This window comes from Colletotrichum destructivum, chromosome 6 (genome assembly GCF_034447905.1).
Source record: "Colletotrichum destructivum chromosome 6, complete sequence".
Taxonomy (NCBI): Eukaryota; Fungi; Ascomycota; class Sordariomycetes; order Glomerellales; family Glomerellaceae; genus Colletotrichum; species Colletotrichum destructivum.
In genome coordinates, this window is record NC_085901.1 from 2,153,803 (window position 1) to 2,172,397 (window position 18,595).

General features: G+C 55.5%; 7 protein-coding genes across 7 annotated transcripts; 4 read left to right on the forward strand and 3 right to left on the reverse strand.

The window, feature by feature from the left end:
- Window positions 1–390: 390 nt before the first annotated feature.
- CDEST_09852 (Putative zn(2)Cys(6) fungal-type DNA-binding domain-containing protein) lies at window positions 391–3,133 on the forward strand. Its single transcript, XM_062926010.1, has 7 exons — window positions 391–583; window positions 711–734; window positions 790–905; window positions 972–1,474; window positions 1,515–1,804; window positions 1,861–2,310; window positions 2,366–3,133. The coding sequence occupies exons 1-7, from the start codon at window positions 545–547 to the stop codon at window positions 2,837–2,839; spliced, it is 1,896 nt and encodes a 631-aa protein (XP_062782061.1). The 5' UTR covers window positions 391–544; the 3' UTR covers window positions 2,840–3,133.
- Window positions 3,134–3,802: 669 nt separating this feature from the next.
- CDEST_09853 (Putative dynamin stalk domain, GTPase effector domain-containing protein) lies at window positions 3,803–6,318 on the forward strand (the record flags this gene model as incomplete). The annotated part of the gene is made up of 3 exons (XM_062926011.1): window positions 3,803–5,176; window positions 5,232–5,762; window positions 5,819–6,318. The coding sequence occupies 3 exons, from the start codon at window positions 3,803–3,805 to the stop codon at window positions 6,047–6,049; spliced, it is 2,136 nt and encodes a 711-aa protein (XP_062782062.1). The 3' UTR covers window positions 6,050–6,318.
- Window position 6,319: 1 nt separating this feature from the next.
- Window positions 6,320–7,150, reverse strand: CDEST_09854 (uncharacterized protein). Its single transcript, XM_062926012.1, has one exon. The coding sequence runs from the start codon at window positions 7,056–7,058 to the stop codon at window positions 6,546–6,548; it is 513 nt and encodes a 170-aa protein (XP_062782063.1). The 5' UTR covers window positions 7,059–7,150; the 3' UTR covers window positions 6,320–6,545.
- Window positions 7,151–7,956: 806 nt separating this feature from the next.
- Window positions 7,957–11,600, forward strand: CDEST_09855 (Putative sodium:dicarboxylate symporter). The gene is made up of 2 exons (XM_062926013.1): window positions 7,957–10,201; window positions 10,273–11,600. Exons 1-2 carry the CDS (start codon window positions 9,913–9,915, stop codon window positions 11,442–11,444), a joined length of 1,461 nt encoding a protein of 486 aa, XP_062782064.1. The 5' UTR covers window positions 7,957–9,912; the 3' UTR covers window positions 11,445–11,600.
- On the reverse strand, window positions 8,105–8,813 carry CDEST_09856 (uncharacterized protein; the record flags this gene model as incomplete). The annotated part of the gene is made up of 2 exons (XM_062926014.1): window positions 8,105–8,265; window positions 8,396–8,813. The coding sequence occupies 2 exons, from the start codon at window positions 8,811–8,813 to the stop codon at window positions 8,105–8,107; spliced, it is 579 nt and encodes a 192-aa protein (XP_062782065.1).
- Window positions 11,601–12,387: 787 nt separating the features above from the next.
- Window positions 12,388–14,395, reverse strand: CDEST_09857 (uncharacterized protein; the record flags this gene model as incomplete). The annotated part of the gene is made up of 2 exons (XM_062926015.1): window positions 12,388–13,564; window positions 13,635–14,395. 2 exons carry the CDS (start codon window positions 14,393–14,395, stop codon window positions 12,388–12,390), a joined length of 1,938 nt encoding a protein of 645 aa, XP_062782066.1.
- Window positions 14,396–16,893: 2,498 nt separating this feature from the next.
- Window positions 16,894–18,271, forward strand: CDEST_09858 (uncharacterized protein; the record flags this gene model as incomplete). The annotated part of the gene is made up of 3 exons (XM_062926016.1): window positions 16,894–16,911; window positions 16,976–17,848; window positions 17,882–18,271. 3 exons carry the CDS (start codon window positions 16,894–16,896, stop codon window positions 18,269–18,271), a joined length of 1,281 nt encoding a protein of 426 aa, XP_062782067.1.
- Between the last annotated feature and the right edge of the window lie 324 nt (window positions 18,272–18,595).

Here is an 18,595-nt window from a genome sequence, read left to right on the forward strand (position 1 = left end):
CCGAATACTTATATGGGCTCGCGCCAATGTCCATTTTGAGGATTCCAAAGTTTCCATGGGTTTTCTGGATCGCTGCGGCGTGGTGGAGATTTCCAATGTCGTCGTTTCGGAAACTGCGAAATGTCCTTGGCAGAGATGAAGCGTGATTCGTCAAAATGTTCATGAGCGGAACCGGGCCGCAATTTCGGAGAGTGCGAAAGCCCGAACTGTGGGACACGAATGCCGGAGTGGGGCCGTTCAGCGGCCGTCGTGCAATTAGAATTCACTGGTGCGTCACACCAGAAGTCCAAATTAGGACTAGACCAGTCTCGATGATGAGCTAAGCATGAGGCACTATCATTCGCCAGGAATCAACATGACTCCGGAGCGACTTTGTCATCCACCAACTCTTGAGACCTCCGTCAACAACAGCCCCAAGCGCCAGTGCTGTCGCATATTCTGGCCCTTTGGAGATGCAACCGTCTTCTAAGGGCTTGTTCCGCGTGTCCTCTTGCACCAATACCGTTGCCTGTCTCTCCATCGGAACTTGGGGTCTTGAGTTCAGATGGATCGGCAAGGGGTCGTAGTAGTGAACGGTCTATCGGTAAGCACGGAATCTCATCTCATCCTCCAACTGCGGCCTGTAGATCCTTGACCTGTCCCGCTTCTAAACAGCCGCCGGTTCGACCCTTTCGATCGATTTGTGACTAACTTTCAGCCCTCTTTTGCAGTGTACAAACTGTCGTGGCAAAAAGGTACCTCGTCGACTGAAGTAACCCGTCCTATGCCCCCAACTTATCTGTTTCTCAGCTTAGATGCAGCCGCGACACCCCCGTGTGTGAGCGGTGCAGCACGCTTAATCTTCCCTGCCAGTATCCCCAACGAAGGCCCCGCACGAGTAAAAGAAGGGACTCAAACCACCACAAGTGAGTCTCTCAGGATCGTGATGACTTTGCTGCCATCTGGACCTGACTAGGAATTCTGCAAAACAGTGCCGGCAACAACAACAACAACAACAACAACAACCATGCGCTCTCCCTCATTCTCGATCGGCTACAACGCATTGAGAAAGGTCAATCGTCAGGTTCCAGGTCCTCCCCAATGTCTGCCGACTCGGCCTCACAACAGCCGGAGATTAGTGAAACCCTTGACGGAGACAGCCTAACGTCAAGCTTACTGGCAGTTAATGATAATGTCAGGAACTCCGTTTCAGCATCAAGTCCCATGCCCATCACGCGGCTCCAGGTGACTCCTCTCGCCAGCGATGGGGCTCTGCCAGCATTAAGACCGGCGGCTCACGGTGCTACTCCCCATCATCCCGCTTCGCTCGACGTCGCGTCCACATTGAGCGACACTTTTGACCGTGTGCGAGATAAGAGGCTCAAACGATCTTTGGGAGCGAATGTGGTGGCAACCGAGGGCGTCAACATTTCTCCTGAAAAAGCAAAGACTTGGATTCACAGTGAGAGAACTCGAGCGACCGATTTGGTTAGATGTGGAGAAGTAAAACTCACCCAGACTAACGATAATATCAGACTATTTCACCTACAGCCCGACGGAAACTTTTCTTAGTCTCGTGGACAGAAAGACCATAGAACTGATACCGGATATGTTGTTAATGCGGCATGTTACGCTTGACCCATGCATCCTTATCATTTACTTCGTCATCCTATGGAGAGGATGCTACATCCTTAACACGCGTACTTTCCATAGCCCAGACGGGAAATATTCCAGGCAATTGTATCTGTGCTGCCTACGGACAGTACCAAGCTGGCAAAGAGAGGCAACAGGTTCCATCACGGACTTCATAGCCGCCATATTCATGGTTAGTCTAGATGCTTTACTATCCTCGGACCTCACGGCTTACTCAGCATTTATCAGACCGGCGTGGCGACCGAGTGTTTCGACTTTGAGATGAGCTTAGAAATGCATCACTTGGCTTGCGAATATGCCAAAGGGCTTCACTTGCACAGCCTCGACGGCAACGATTACTTCGCGGCTACGGGGTCGACACGCACCGACGATGACCGCAAGGGCATGTGGGAGCTGATCCAGAAAGACCTGTTTTACCACTTGATCTACAACAAGCCCGCAACCCTGTATCCGAGTCTCGACAAGTGGCGAGTCAACCTGCCGTGGCTGTCGTTGGATTCGCCCCCGGAGAACGTCGACAACGTGTCGACAATCTCGTTCCTCGTCCGCAGCCGCCTCACGTTCATCCTCATCCATTTCTTCCACACGCTGGAGAAGCTCGAGCACGAATCCGAGGCCGTCGGGGCTATCGAGCCTCTTTGCCACGAAGTCGAGCTTTTGTTTGAGGAATGGGGAATCGTCGGTACAACGGGGCACCTTACCCGAGAACTGGATTCACTGACACCTTTGACAGGAAAATTGGATCCAACGCTCCCTTCACGACCAGATGGATCTCTGGATTCTGGCCGAGCTTGTCCTTGCCGGCTACACCTCCATCATCTTCATGTTGCGCAAGGCAACCCTGCTCAAGTCGAATTGTCCTAATCCGGTCTCTTCCGACGTCAACATCCCCAAAACGGACTACGCAACAAGGGCCTCGCGCCGCATTCTCGAATTGACGTACAGCATGATGCACGTCTGGAGGTTTCCCGCGGCCGAACTGATCTCCTACATACTGGGTGCCTACCGAGCGCATATTGCTTATGCTCACCTCGCCAGCAACGTCATCAGTTCGCTCACGACTGCGGAGATGGTGGAAGATTTGCAGCTTCTGGACCGTGTTGCTCAGGGCATGGAGACCGCCGCTCAGCGTGAGAGCGACTTTTTCCCGTTGGCGAGAGCGATGCAGGAGATCAATGCCGAAGTTCGGAAAAGGGCGGGTGTCTAACATGAGAGCGTATATGCAGATTCGCAAAGATGAACATTGGATTTCGGTACCTCTGGAGCACATGTTACTCTCATAAAGTCGTCTTCTGGCCAGGACCGCCCACTTTGACGTCACCACAGATTGGCAGGTTGATCTCCTTCCGGCCATGCAGAGAGAGCACTGAGGAAGCCGCGTAACGATTATGAGAGGCTTATGGTGATAGAATGGATTCGTTTTGGGTTAGGCATATGCACATCAACTCAAATCCCTCTTTCCCATCGTTCTTCGGTTACTGGGAGAGAAATTCGTTTTGTTGAGGATTGCCCGTCCTGCTGCCCAACATCTGTGTTAGTTTCTCGGAATCAGGCGACTGAGCATTCCAAACGAAACTTTTTTGTCCCTTCATGAAACGCGCGTTCTTGGAAACTTGGTTTACTCTTGTCCGAGAACGCTGGAATCCCAGGAATGAGGTCTCTTCATACCAAGATTGAGTTTGTTGTGCTGCTGGCCTCCAGCATAATGTAAACTCACATAAAGGTAGTTGGTTTCTGTTGGGACGTTTCACTTCAAATTGACATTTGAGATCTTGAAGACTGATAAAGAGTGCGCAGTACCTATCTTGATTATTTTGAGGACCATCCTTACTACGCTCTACTGATAAGACATGTGTAGTCAGTTTGACCTTGCATTCACATATCTGATCGCACCCGAACCTTAACTTACTCCCAGTCTACCTCTCCGTTTCGGTCTAGACGAGTCTATGACATGATCGTCCCAACACCGACGGGGCATACAGCTAGCTGCAATATGGGTCATTCACATGTGTCTTGTCACGTAGGAGCAGCTTCAGGTGCCGAGAATCATGTTGATAAATAATGAGACACCCGTTCTTCTGAGGTTTGTCGTGGCACCACCACTGCTCGTGCCTAGATGCCTCCTTATCGTTGAAAACCATCTACGTTTTCCGGATATTAAGCGACCACAATGGCAGTTTCAGGCCCTATCAAGTCCACGGCCCCGACTTTGGGCCTGCGTTCTCAGCGTTCAACCCAGCGCCTCAACCAGATTGAGAAGATCAGAGCCAACGGCATCGGCGATCTCGTGGACCTGCCACAGCTGGTCGTGTGCGGCGATCAGTCCGCCGGCAAAAGCTCTGTTCTCGAGGGCATCACAGGCATACCGTTCCCCCGACAAGAGGGGCTTTGCACCCGGTTTCCCACGGAGATTATTCTACGCCATTCCAATGAGCCGTTGAGTACCAAGGCCTCCATCCGTCCTCACTCCGGTCGCTCGGCGGAGGTGGCAAGGACCCTTCGTAACTATGAGCGCGAGATGAAAGAAGACCTTTCGGACCTTCCGGTGGCCATCGAGGAGGTCTCCAAGCTCATGGGCATCCGCGGCTTCACTGACTCCCAGGCCGACGCGGCTTTCGCCTCGGACGCCCTCCGCATCGAGGTCACGGGTCCCACTGGGTTACAGCTCAGCATCGTCGACCTCCCCGGCCTCATCTCCGTCGCCAACGAGGAGCAGTCCGAGGCGGATGTCGAAGCCGTCCACGCCATGGTAAGGGGTTATCTTTCCAGCTCTAGGACCATCATCCTCGCCGTCGTCCAGGCCAGCAACGACATCGCGAATCAGGGCATCATCAAGATCGCTCGCGAGTACGATCCGGACGGCCAGCGCACCGTCGGCATCATCACTAAGCCCGACCTCATCAACGCCGGCACCGAGGCCAAACTGGCCAGCATCGCCAAGAACAAGGACTCAATTAAGCTGAAGCTGGGCTTCTTCCTGCTCAAGAACCCAAGCCCTGCCGAGATGAAGGCGTCGAGCACAAAGCTGAGCCGTCCCGAGCGAGAGATGAACTTTTTCTCATCGGCGGTTTGGAAAGCCCAGGATCTCGACATGAGCCGCGTCGGCATCGAGAACCTCAAGGTGTTTTTGCAGGAGCTCTTGGACGAGCACCTCGAGAGGGAGATGCCCAAGCTCAAGGGCGAAATCAGACGTGTCTTGGAATCCAAGGAGAAAGCGCTCGAAGCCATGGGACCTGAGCGCCGGTCCCTGGGGGATATCCGATCCTTCATGACAAACTTGAGCATGCGGTACTATACGCTCGCCCAGGCCGCCCTCGAAGGAAACTACCATAGCTCTGACGCGCAGTTCTTCGACAAGAAGAACAGCACTCGGCTCCGTTCTCTCGTCCACCAGAAAAATGGCCAGTTCGCCGCACTGATCCTTACGCGTGGCCACAAACGGGAAATGGTGAATGCTGACAAGAGTCTCAAGACCGTCAAAGATGGCGATGTATCTTCACAGCTGGTGGTCACCAGAGTCGAGATGATTTCATGGATTAAAAAAGTAGGTCGAGTTACGAATTCCCAAGCTGCTTTGCAGAGAACTTAACGATGTGCAGACATATCTGCAGACGAGGGGTCGTGAGCTGCCGGGTAACTACAACCACGTCCTTCTTGCCGAGCTCTTCCATGAGCAGTCCAGCCCGTGGCGCAAGATCGCCGAGAATCACGTCTCGGAGGTTGTGGACGAAGTCTGCAAATGGGTCCATCAGGCCGTCTTCCGTCTCTTCCCCGAGGACCGCCTGAGACGAGACCTGGAGATGATCTGTCAAGAGCGGCTGGAGAGATGCAGAGCTCACGCGTTCGAAGAGTTGCGCAAGATATTGCTTGACGAGGAGCGGCATCCCATCACGTACAACCACTACTACACGGACAACAACCACTACTACACGGACAACATCCAGAAAGCCCGCAGCGAGTCGCAGAAGGCAACCCTCCAGGGCGTCATGAATTGCGTGAAGTCAGCATATGACATGAAGGACTCCGAGGACAGAGACCGGATTGTCAACTTATTTCAGACTAGGCTCTGCGTCAACATGGACCAACAGGCCTGCGAAGAAGCTCTGGCTGGACTGAACGCGTATTACAAGGTGATATACGATGCATTCAGTTTTCCTTTAGACAGCCTTCTCACATGGTTCAATAGGTTGCGATGAAGACTTTCGTGGACAACGTGTGTCGTCAGGTGATTGAGCGACACATCTTGGTCCCGCTGCCAGAGATTTTCTATCCCAACACAGTATCCCAATTTTCAGACGAGGAGCTGCTTCGTATCGGCTCCGAGTCCGAGCGAGAAACTTCACGACGTCAGAAGCTGGGCGAGGCGGCTGAGGGACTTCGGAATAGCCTCCTGGAGCTGCAGGGCTTCTCAGGTTAGCTTTTGTCTAGCATCGGCCGGTCCGGGGGAGGGGAACTATGTCCAAAGGGCTAGCTCGCTGATTTTCCTCAGCTACTTTTTCCCCTTGGAGACTCCCCATCCGAGTTCGGAAGACGTTGCGGTTCTCTGGCGTAGTGGCTGGCTTGTGTTCTGGCGCTGTGGCTGCTCATCCAGCTCTGGAGCTCTTTTGTCGGGCTCTCCCCGTGCCGTTTACTTCTGTCCATTTTAGACGTATGCACTGAACTCTGGCTCTACCGACAGTTTGTGACAAAGATGAGAAAACTAGGAGAGATAGAGAGAGAGAGAGAGGTACAGAGATGCTTCCAGAAACACGTTCGAAGGCGTCGGTTCCAGGTGCCATAGCCATCGATCAACCATGTCTGTTTGCATTACCGGTCTTGGTGCCGACCTTGGCACCGCGGCAATTCCACTCCAAGTCCTTTGCCTGCATCATCCGTACGTTGACGATCGACGGGGTTGCATCGTGACTCGCCGCTCAATGGAAGAAAAGGGCCAGCCGATCATGAGGTTCCAGAGACACGGTCAAGGCTACCGAACGTACATGACAAGCGCCTTGAGTCCTTGACCCTTCCCTGCTGTATTCGTACTCTCCAAGCCGGCATAGGCTTCCGTCGGTCAACTCCGCAGCGAACGAGTGCCACCGTGTATCAATACGAGTCGTTCGCCTCCCTGGCCTTGTCATTCTGGTATCTGAACCGGGTCGGGAAGAAGTCCCTATGGCTGTGTGGCAGGATGGAGAGAGAGAAGGAGAGAGAAAGGAGAGGGTTTCTTCTGTGTCGAGGCCGTTGATTGTCCAGCGGTGGGCCGATTCCCACATACTCTCTCCATATTCCAAGGGTGTCACCGCTTCCAGACTTTTTTTTGGTTGGAGTCGTTGGGAAAACCCGCCTGCAATTTCGCCTTTGTTCGGTGGAGCCCGCGGAGCAACAGCGGTAGCGGCAGCGGTCGAATTGTCGAAACTCTGTACGAAGGGGAGACTGGACAACATGGGGAGGGGAGGTTGCCTCCCTCCCAGGTCCCAGCAACAGGAGAGAAACAGAGTTGGACTCGGTTCCAATGTCAATCAATGCCTGCCCACTCCTCCCCCCCCCAGGTTTGGTCTGTCTCCCCGCATATGAGCTGCATACGCCCCCGAATTCAGGGTTGGGTCACGTCTTCGCCTCTCCAGTTAAGTGGTCAACGGTCAATGACAGATAGATAAGACTTTGATCCAGGAAGGACAAGAAGCAAAGAATCAGGCATCTGAAGGTCCCAAGAAAAACGTCTTATCTGCCAGTCTCCAGACAGCAGGGACTGACATGAACAACTCGACGGTCAGTGGTCAGACTTGCGCACTCACCCAGGCAAAAACCAGGTCACCACCAAGCCATGGCGCTGTCTGGGCGCTGGGCTGCCCACATTTAGTTCCCTGTACCCCGTTGCACTGTACGTAATATTCGAGAAACATTGACAGGGATGTGTTTGTCTCTCTTCAGAGGACCGGTGGGGGGGGGGTTCGTTACATGGTCAGCACCGCGCGCCCTGCGGCGGGAATAGGGAGCAAACGACAGGAGACTCATCGGTCGACCAGCCTAGGTGCCACCGACGAGTGACGACCGGTGTAAGAGTTGCGTGTACTCCGCAAGAGTGAGAGCGTTTGGCAAGGCTTTCCGGCGGCTACGAATGGCTGCAAGCGGAACTTATGATTGTCTAGGCGGAGCGTGGTGGGTGGAAAGTCAAAAAGGAAACGGCCAAGACTTCCTTTTCCCTACTGAGTTTTTCCTCTCTCCCTCTCTCTCTCTCTATCACTCTCTCTATCACACTCTCTCTCTCTCTCTCTCTCTCCACCTCCACCCTCCCCCTCTCCGTTTCCGAGGAGTCGTCCCCATTCCTGTAATTCCCACTCCCACCCCATGTAGCAAATTTCGGAGCCCATCCCCGATCCTCGTCCTCGTAGCTCCCGCCGAGCCTCTCGGCAATGCTCGGCGCGGCGCGGCATCCGCCGTGGCGGACCAATGGGCGGACGGTGAGATCGCGCCAACCGCCCCCCGAGAGTCATGTCTGACGCTTGCCGGGCGGGCATCTCAGTCCTCTGGTGTTGCTCTGGGGCCTCTCGGCAAGCTGGTAACGAGCCTTGGGAGGTCTTGGGAGACTTGGGACCAAGAATCCTTCCCACTCAAAGGGCGCTCCTGGCTGGCTGACGACGCGGCCGAAAACTGGAGTCTGTAAAGCTCATTTGTCTTGTCATTTTCGCCTGTCAACGATGGACTGCACGATGGGTGTGGCTCTGTAGGGGGGGGACCATGAGAACGACGGAGAGAAGAAGTCTTCTGGAACTCCCTCGACGATTGTTGTTGTTGTTGTCGTCGTCGTCGTCGTCGTCGTCGTCGTCGTCTACGTTGGAGTCGAGTGACACTACAACATTGCACAGATGAGGCTCTTCCGCGCTTATCCTGCAATGGTGTAGCTTGCATTTCCACTCCCCGACGATGGCGGACGGCGGAGGGGAGGGCAGGGGAGGGACACAGCAACGCCGGACGACGACACACCATCGGAAGACGGCCGGCCGTCTCTTTACCTTGTTCGGTGTCATTCCGCCCACCAACAAGCCCCCATCGTCACCGCCAAGTTTGCTGCTCGAGCCAAGGCCAATACCCAGAGACGAACACTCCCCCCCCAGCGTATCCCACTGACTCGACCAGTCAGTCTCTGTTGTCCTATCTCTTGGTCGTGTGTCCGCCGTCCATGCTCGGCTTAATTCCATGAGTCCAAGGAAGACTCCTGTCGAGGCGGGGCCCACTCATCTTCCTCTCTCTCACACTCTCGCCTTTATCAATACCGTCACGGATACCACCTCGGGAACTGCAGTACACACGCTCCATCGCGAACGACACCCTGGTCTCTTCCACACGCGCGCGTGCCCCTTCGCGCCTCTCGTCTCCCGTCCCTCGTCTCTCAGTCTCTCGGGTCCCACGCCGCGACTGTGACCCTCCCTGCCTCTCCTCCAGAGATCATGTCTCCCTCTCACGCGTCCGAGGCAAGCCGGACAGACCAGGGATTGCCAAATCCAGAATCGCGGATCGGCCAAAAAGTCACTCTCAAGTCCCCCCCAGGTCCCCATGTCCCAAGTCCCCAAGTCGCCCGGCCCTAATCGAAGGCGATTCGACTGGGTGGGTAACGCGGGGGATGGGATGGATCCTCTTACACCTTCCTTTCGCGTGAAAGATGCCAACTGCTGTGCCCTCTCACAGCGCTCTGGCAGCTCTGTGCCTTTCTGGTTTTGCCTCCTTGGCGGCGAGAGATATACGTGCCGTAGCGTGCGCCCTATCTCGGTGAAACTACCCCTCCTCGTCCTCCTCGTCCTCCTCCCCTTCCTGAAGGTATCTATCTCCCAGCCGAATCGGCAAACCGCCCACGCGAGCTGCCGCCCCGTTCGCCCCCTTCCTTGAGTGCCCCCCCCCCTTCTCCTCCAAGATGTAGCCGGAACTGCCCTTTACACCGCAGACAGCCGATCCTGGCTCGCCACATGCTTTGGCTCTGAGAGATAGACAAGACTTTTTCCTGGCGCAGCCCATGAGATAAGCCGGACCGACCCACGAGCCCGGCTGTTCTTCACGTAGTATATATCCCTCTCTCGAGGTCGCCGATCCGGGTGCCAAAGCTTCCCTTCCCCTCTCTCGTTCCCTTCGTTCCCCTTCTTCAGCGTGGCATCGGATCTTGAGACTCGTTGCGGACTCGTGTATCCAACCAACTCTTTCTCACAAGCCGTTCAGTCCCTTCCCTCGTTCATCTCCAGAAGCCTCCTCCCCTTCACTGTTGTATAAGACGTCCGTCCGCCGGCTCAAGAAAGCAGTCCCGCCACGATGGAGAAGTCGGAGTACGGAACCGCCGACAAGGCCGTCCAGGAGAACTCCTCCATGGAGCAGGTCCAGCAGCAGCCCTCTGTGACGTCGGGGGAGTCTGTCCACGAGAAGAAGCCGTGGTGGCACCCGGTCATCGAGCCCGGTTCCGCCGTGCAGATCATCATCGCCGCCGGCATCGCCGTTGCCATCGGCCTGGGTGTCAAGTCCGTCCATCCGGACATCCCATCGGCGGCCACCACCATTCTCATCATCCCCGGTAACCTCTGGCTGCGCGCCCTCAAGGCCGTCGGTATGTTGTCCCCACTCTCGTCCGTCCTTTGATACAAAGTTCCTCTAACACGATACCCCCTTTCCCTCCAGTCCTGCCCCTTATTGTCACGGCCATGATCCTCGCCGTCCAGAAGCTCAAGGAGATCACCAACGGCGGCGCCAAACTCGCCAAATGGACCATCGGCTACTACGTCATCACCACCATCGTGGCCATCGTCCACTCCATCATCATGACCTCCCAGGTCTGGGCCCGGCTCATGACCGTTGCCTCGGCCGAGTCCATCGCCACGGACAGCATGTCTGAGAAGGACCAGGAGTCGTACGAGTCGCGCAAGGACCAGGACATCCCCGCTACCGTCACGGAGCTCTTCAACTCCCTGATTCCGGCCAACGTCGTCGACGCCCTCGCGTCCGACCACCTGCTCGCCGTGCTCGTCAGCGCCGTCGTCGTCGGCTACCTCATCGACGACCGCGGCGGCCGCTCCGCCATCATCAAGGCCGTCCGCGAGGTCGAGACCCTCATCATGGTCATCATCACCTTCCTCATCAAGCTCGCTCCCATCGGTGTCTTCTTCCTCATCTTGCCCAACATGTTCAAGCTCAACATCAACGACATCGGCGTCAACCTCGGCATCCTTATGGGCGGCGCCATCAGCTCCATGTTCCTGCACCTCTTCGTAGTCCTGCCCATCATCTTCTTTGCCTTCACCCGCCAGAACCCCTACACTGTGTGGTTCAGCTGCTCGCCCGCCTGGCTGACCGCCTGGGGCACCGCCTCCTCCGCCGCCACCCTGTCAGTCACCATGCGCTGCTGCCGCGAGACTCTCAAGATCCCCGAGACGGTCAACAAGTTCGCCGTACCCCTGGGCTGCCTCGTCAACATGGACGGCACCGCCATCTACTTCCCCATCGTCGTCGTCTTCCTCGCCCAGACCCAGGGCCACGTTCTCAACGCCGCCGACTACATCATCATCCTGCTGCTGTCGACCCTGGCCTCCATCGGCACGACGCCCATCCCCAGTTCCTCGCTTGTGCTGACCGTCATGATCTCGTCGAGCGTCGGCATCCCGCCCAGTGGAATGTACGGCGTCGTCGTTGCCATCGACTGGTTCATCGACCGCTTCCGCACTGCTACCAACGTCAGCGGTGACTTGTTCGCCGCCGTTATCGTTACCAAGATGACTGGCATCACTGACCCCGACGACGGCTCAGAGAATGTTGTTCGGGAGTTCAGCCAGAACCAGAACGATGAGCGTGTCTAAGGGTTTTGTGTTTGTTTTCATAGGGTTTGGAATGGGAATATAATGTGCAACAAAGAGAGGAAGAAAGATATGGGACGTAGAAGCGAATACCACTTTTGATTCGATCGTTTGCAAAGAAAACAACCCTTTTCGCTCTGTGATATATTTCAACTCCCCCCGGCTGTTTGTCCGGCTGGCGGGAACCCTTCCCATCTTATAACGATTCCCGTCTCGTCCCAGTGACACGCTATGGCTCCGGTGTCGCGCGGTCAAAAGCTGACAAGGCCGCATCGGGATCAAGATATCTAGGCGGTCCCACCGCCTTTGCCCGGTCGTGACCTGGCGAGCCACCAATCCCGCCTGGCTTGCTTGGCTTCCAGCCAATGAATGCTCGTATGCAACCGGGGCCCAAGAAATTGCATCCTGGTTGACTCATCTAGATGGCTTGCTCGTGTTGTCGTCGTTCGATGGCAAAGTGTCGTTATGCCGAGGGGGACATGTTCCTCGGACCTCGAAGCGTGGTGGAATACTACTTTCCCGCTGATCGTGGGTTTCGTTCATTCGACGTGTGGTTTCGTAAATATTCTTGATTGTATGCATCGCATTCGACTTGCCCTCACAAAAACTCCGTATCAAACTTCAACTACACGGTAGACTGTCTCATTCCCATATCCATGCCAAAGGTCCACAACTTCAGGGCCATGCTTGTCTGTACTCAAGAACAACGCCATAAAACAGACGGCGCTACCGCTTGTTTACTAATTTTATACGTGATCTATTACAGTGTCAGTCTCAACGAAGGCTCGGGTCGGACCAACTAAAACCTGCGACACGCACACACACAACAAGAACAAAGTCTCGTACTTGTATACCCTCGTATCTAATATTGAATTCCCTCTCAAACCCGCTGGAACAAACCTCATTCTATGCCTCCCACTTTACTCCGGTCTCCCAAGCTCAGCTATCAAGACCCCGGCACCTTCCTCCTCCTCTTGTTATCGTGCCAGTCCGGACGCCTGTTCTCCGTCTCCGTCGCTTCGAGCCTAAGCCAGCCGTACTCCTCGTGGCGGCCGATGTTGATCTGCTCCGGGTAGTCCCGGCCGCCGCTTGCCATCGCATCCCACTGCCTCTTGGATGGGAATCGGGCAGGGAACTGGGTCGACCCAATCCTGGCATCAAAGTCCCGCAAGCGAGGCGCAGGGTCCAACGGTTGGTTGAGACTGGGCGCCGCGGCGGTCCACGTGAGCCGGGACTGCTTGCTCCAGCGGAACAGCGCCTTCCGGTCCGTGTCCGCGTCGCCGACGTACGATTGTCTCTGGTCGTACATCGTCTGGAGCGCCGGGAGCAAGTGGCCGGCCGGCTCGTTGGCGAAGTACGGTCCCTGTAGCTGGCTTTCGCTGACCGAGTGCATGATGTTGCCGGTCGTGATGTCGCTCGGTTTCATCTGCAGCTTCTGGTAAATCGTGATGCGACGCCGCAGGTCGTCATCGTCCCAGTCCCCCGTCCACCGGCTGTTATCGGCGTCCCAGCGGAACCCGGGCCACCACGGCATCGGCATATGGCGATCCCAAACTTCGAAGCCCCCGGTGGGGAGGTAGTATCCGTGGAAGGATCTGTCGCCGGCTTCGTACCTGGGCATATGGGGCGTCACACGCACGACGGGCTGGAAGTGCCGCAGCTCCGGGTCAGTAACCAGCAGAATTTGCTTTCTGTTCTGGAACCTCGGCAGATGGTACGTCTCCTGGGACGACTGGTTCCCGTATACCCTCATCTCGTACGGGTTCTCCTGCAACCACTGCTTCATGACCCGGTCACCGGCGTTGTACGTGCTCGGAAAACGGGGCCGCGTGAACGTGATTACTTCGGTGTCGAGGAAGTCCGCCACCAGATGGAGCATCTCGTGGAATCCGGCCTCCCTCGGCATCCCGGCTTCCGCATCATTCCTGTTGAGACACCGGAGAAGGTCCATCATTCCCCAATCTTTCGCGTCATCCTCGTCAAGACAGTCCACGGACTCTGCAAGTAGGTGATGATACATTCGGAACCGCTCCGACCTTGGCCTCATCAAGTTCTGGTAGAACCAATGCGCCACTTTCCCCTTGATCCATTTCGCGTCGGTCGGTTTGTCCTCGACCAGGATCCTAAACCCATGTTAGTTATCCGTTGCAAGCAAGGACGGCAAATATGCGCCAGGGACGAGGAAGTACTTACGCAAGAGAGTACCACAAGCTGTTTTCGTCTCTTGGCACCGGGGCGGCGTAAAAGGTGTAGTCAAGAGGCCTTTTCTGAACACTAGGCTTGTCTTGTGGAAACCTGAAAAAGGGCCTGGCACAGAATCCGTAGCAAGAGAAAATGTCCTTTAGATCATCTAGCTCTCGGTCCTCCGCGTCCCTGATCATGTTCGGCGTGGCCAGCCACGCCTTCCGTTCCTTTGCCTCCTCTCGCGCCATCTGATTCCTTCTCTCCACTCTGATTGAGCTATAATGCTGCTGGAAATCGGCAAACGATAGCGGAACCACGACCATCTGGTCCCAGGCCGTCTGTGTCATATCTAACGGGGCATCGCGGCATTTGCCGCTGACGACTTGCCAAGGCGAGATCTGAATTCTCCGGCTTGGCTTCCAGTCGTCGTGTCTGGGCCGTCGCATGCCTGCGAGGCTGTGAATGGCCGACAAGAATCGCCTGTTCGCCTCGAGGAAGCGTCGGTGCTGGACGGAACCTAGTCTTGAGGGCTCGCCCGAGTCATAAATCGACTGGGCCACTCTGTTACACCACCGTGTAAAGCGGACTGCATCTGGTCTATGGGCAGTAGGTCTTTGTCGCGTCGAATGCAGCCCTAGGATTTTGTACGCCAGCTGTGGATTTCCATAGTCGGGACAACACCCAAGAATATCAGTAATGGATGGTACGTCGTCGGGCTCAACCCAATGGCCGGGAGGGTTTTGGTAGTTGGGGGCCGGGGCGTTGGCCATGATGTTTTACTTTTGGTGGTACGTGAAGAGTCTTGGGATATGATTCAGCAGTGTCTTCTAACATGAGTTGCGTAGATGCTGGCTGAGACACACATTGCTTTCCGTATTTCAGCGCCACGAATGTCTTTATACCAAGCATTCGCTGTTCCCTGCTGCTCTGTTTTGTCGGTATGTGGAGTTGCTATGGCGGAGAGTCCATAGTACACAGGAGACAGGAGGCTTGACTGGTTTAACAATGACAGAACAGCAAGTTGTACAACAAAGCCATTGTAAGTACTGGAAGATCTTTGAGGGTTATCAGTCTGCAGCTCCATCTTTGTGATAACAGATTTGACTGATGTCCTTGGTTCTTTGACCACTATTGGACTTAGTGGTGGCCAGCGTCAAAGAGCCAATTCAATAGTCAAAGAAATTTTGTAAATGTCTTTCCGGAAACTTTGCTGTTTTTTTATCTCATTTTCGGGGGGGGGGGGGGTTAAAGACTGGCTGGACAAAAAAGCCAGGCATATTTTCAAGAAAGAAACAAAAGGGGTAAACAGAATAGTGTAGCTCACTGTTATGAAGGGCTAAGCTATCCATGTGGCCTTGTGGTTGGGAGCAGACCATAAAGCCCAAAGCTAAGATTCAAAGTTATTGATTTGATCTCTATAGTCGGGTGTATGGCTGTGAAGTATCACATTGACATCAGTTGGTGCATCTCCTGGCCAAGGTTTGAGCTACCACCTTGCCCGCGTAGAAGTTTTCACGTGTACAGACCCAGCATCATGGCCTGCATGGGGCTGACTCTACTATCAACCAGCATGGGTATGGACCTAAAAGTTGTGTCTCTGGATACCTATTCCCCTAAAAGCCTTAGAGTTCTCTTGCCCCCTTCACCAAAAGTGATGAAGCGCCTTGTTCATGTACCTGCGTTTCGTATGTTTAATTGCTGGAGATCGTCCTCCCCTCCCCCTCTGGCTTATTTCAGTATTTGAACTCATCTGTTACAGCTAGGAAGGGCCTCAACTGACCATTGGTATGAGAGAGTAATAATCAAAGAGTGTGAGAACTGCTCCATATGTTTAAACAACGCCGTGATGACTGCTGCAGGCGAGCTGTTTGAGTTGATCCCAGGGTAATGCGCTGGAGACCAGCTGCAGCGCAGTTGGCGGCAGACCACTCGAAAGTCGTTTTCTATTTCGAGAGAGAGACCAACCTGAACAATATACCTATACCTCACACCTTGCTTCGGTAATTGAATCAATCTGCTATGGGTAAACTCGTGGCGCCTTTTTCATGGCCCCAGAGCCAAGCCACTGTGAAAAGCATGCCATCCAACATCCAGCGGTCCACTAACCACCAACATACGATTGGGGGTCTTGCCAAGCCAACGGCGTCTAGCCATCGACATACAGAGCAGCACATGCCCACTCGGACTGACTCTTCCTCTAGTAGCTCCGCTCAGCCGGACTTCCCGCAAGGGTGGGGCCGGGATCCGGAAGGAGACCCCGTGGCAGCTACCAGCCCAGGCGACGGCGGACGCCCTCCATCAGTGCTGCTAGGACTAAAAAATAAGTCACTGACCAAGTGTAACCGACGGTGTCAAGATCGCCACTGTTTTCACAGATCCTAGAACACAAAAACAAGAAATAGAGCCTCCAGTCTCCCCTAACACCACCCTGCCTGATATTGGCATCGTCTCTATTGCATCTCCAGCGCTTCCGGAATGTTGTATGTCTTGACCTAGATACCTGGTAAACTCTGGCAACGCGAAATGTGTGACACTTCGGACGAGTAGAGTGTCGTCTATGCTGGCGCCAACGGCCGCCGCGTCTCCTACACATTGGGCCTCCTCTGGCGGTGGGCCGGCGTCCAGCAACGACAACGCCGACGAACACGCCGCTACATAGCGGCTCGGCGGTCGGCTCAGTCTCCCAGCCTGTTTCTCACAGTGCTTATAAGCACTCGTTCAGTGTATGTGCGGGTGACTTCAAGCCTCCATCTTGACTCTGTGGGACAAGTCGCAGATGCTTCCATATGCATGAGCACCACAGGCTTCCTGATGTGCTAAGCTGTCAACTAGTTCTACATGGATGGTGCGCACCACCTGAGATTTCATATCCTTGGTGCCGTGCGTGCCTTTAGCCGCTCATGAGCTCTGTTCTCTCATGCCACTGCCGAGGGGTCTCCAACCACATTCAAGCCGGAACTTTATCGAGCTACGACTCGTCTACTTCCACAGGTGGCACTGATATACTGGTCCAGATAGGCGAGGACGGCACCAGGCTTCACTCTCAGTCGAGCTCTGCACTACCCAAGAGTGCCGAGTGCGCCTCCCGTCCCCGGTGATCAGATGCGCAAACACACTCTCCGGCTGCCCACCCACACTATATGACGAAATGAATATAAAAGAGAGGGAACCAAACGGGGAGATGGTGAGCTTGCTTCCATCCGTCAATCGCGCATCAAACGCGCTCCTGTCATCGTCTGTCGTCACGAAGATCCGTTCAGGATACGCCATGCTCCCCAAGAACGACGTCGAAGAGACCGCGCGCCCGGCCTCGCCCGCCGCGGAGTACTCTCCCGGTGGCGACAGCCCAGGTTAATGAGGACGATGGTATCACGGCCTTCGCACAGCGGCAGCAGCAGCAGCAGCAGCATCAGGACCCGCTCAGGGCCAACCTCCACCGGACGACCTACACCGGTGCCCTCCTTTTTAACCTCGCCTCCTTCATCCTGCCCGCCCTCTACGGCACCCTCTCCAAGCTCTGGGTCGCCAACATCGACGCCTCGCTCGTCGTCACCACCGACGCCTACATCTACATCGGCGTCGTCGCCGAGGTCCTCAATGAGGGCCTTCCACGCGCCGCCTGGGTCATCATCGGCGACAACGTCTCCCGTTCCCTCGCCCAGCGGCTGCGCCTCACCCACACCCTCGTCCTTTTCCAGTCCGTCCTGGGTCTCATCATGAGCCTCGCCTTCGTCGCCGGCGCGCGCACCTTTGCCAAGGGCTTTGTCCCCGTCGAGGTCCGCAACGTGAGGGTCACTTACATCCGCATTGGCGCCTTCGGCGCCTTCAGCAGCGCCGTCGAGACCGCCGTCTCGTCCGCCACGAGGGCGCTCGACCGGCCTGGCGTGCCGCTGATCATCAGCTCCGTCAAATTCGCCGTCAATATCGTTTTGGACCTGCTGCTCATCTCCAAGGTCCATGTCGGCTCGCACCAGCCCACGGTCAACATGCAGGTCGGCATCCAGCTCGTCTGTAATCTCGCCTCAGCCCTACTCGGCTTGGCATATTTCCTCTGGAGGACCACACTTCAGTACCAGAAGCGGCGTCGGGTCGTTGGCCGCGGTGAATGGGAGACGACGCGGCCGAGCGTGAGGACGCTCTATATCCTCCTCCGCCCCGGCGCCCTGACCTTCATCGAGTCGGCGGTCCGCAACGCCTTCTACCTATGGCTCATCAGCAACATGGTATCCATGGGTTCGACTTACGCGACGGCATAGGGCGTATTCAATACCATCCGTTGGGGTCTCATCATGGTCCCCGTCCAGGCCCTTGAGCAGACGTCGCTGGCCTTTGTCGGCCACGCATGGGGTGCCTGGAGACGCGCCATAGGCGTCGAGACGCTGCAGCCCAACGCCGGCAAGGGCGCCATCATCAAGATCGTCAGGCCGACCGTTAAGTCTCTCGTCATCGCCCTCGCCATCGAGGTACCCATGTGCCTGTTCCTGACTTACTTCGGCGCTCGTCCCTTCGCGCGCTACCTGAGCGGCTCCGACGAGGTCGCCGAAGTGACGGCTATAATGTGGCGGAGCCTCGACTGGTGCTACATCTTCTATGCCATGTTGACGATGCTGGCGACTGTCTTGCTTGCGACGCGACCGCGCTGGTAACTCAGGCAGAGCTTGGCAAGCAACCTGCTCTACGTGCTACCGTGGGCGATTGTGTGCCAGACAGCAAACCTGTCTGCCGACAGGGCTTGGACTTATCATAGCCTGGTATTCGGGGGCAGTCTTGTTTTCAGTTTCGTTGATGTCCTTGCTGTAGATGGTCTCTGGGCATGGTCTCTCATCACTGGGCGGATGAAATTGGACGAGTTTAGGGGATGAATGAGGTCTTGTCGGGGATTGGCGTTGAGCATCACGTAGCTGGAATATTCTAGCTATTGTTCAGTCCCGTGGTCTATTTTCATCATGTTTAGTCAGTTAGTGTCTTTG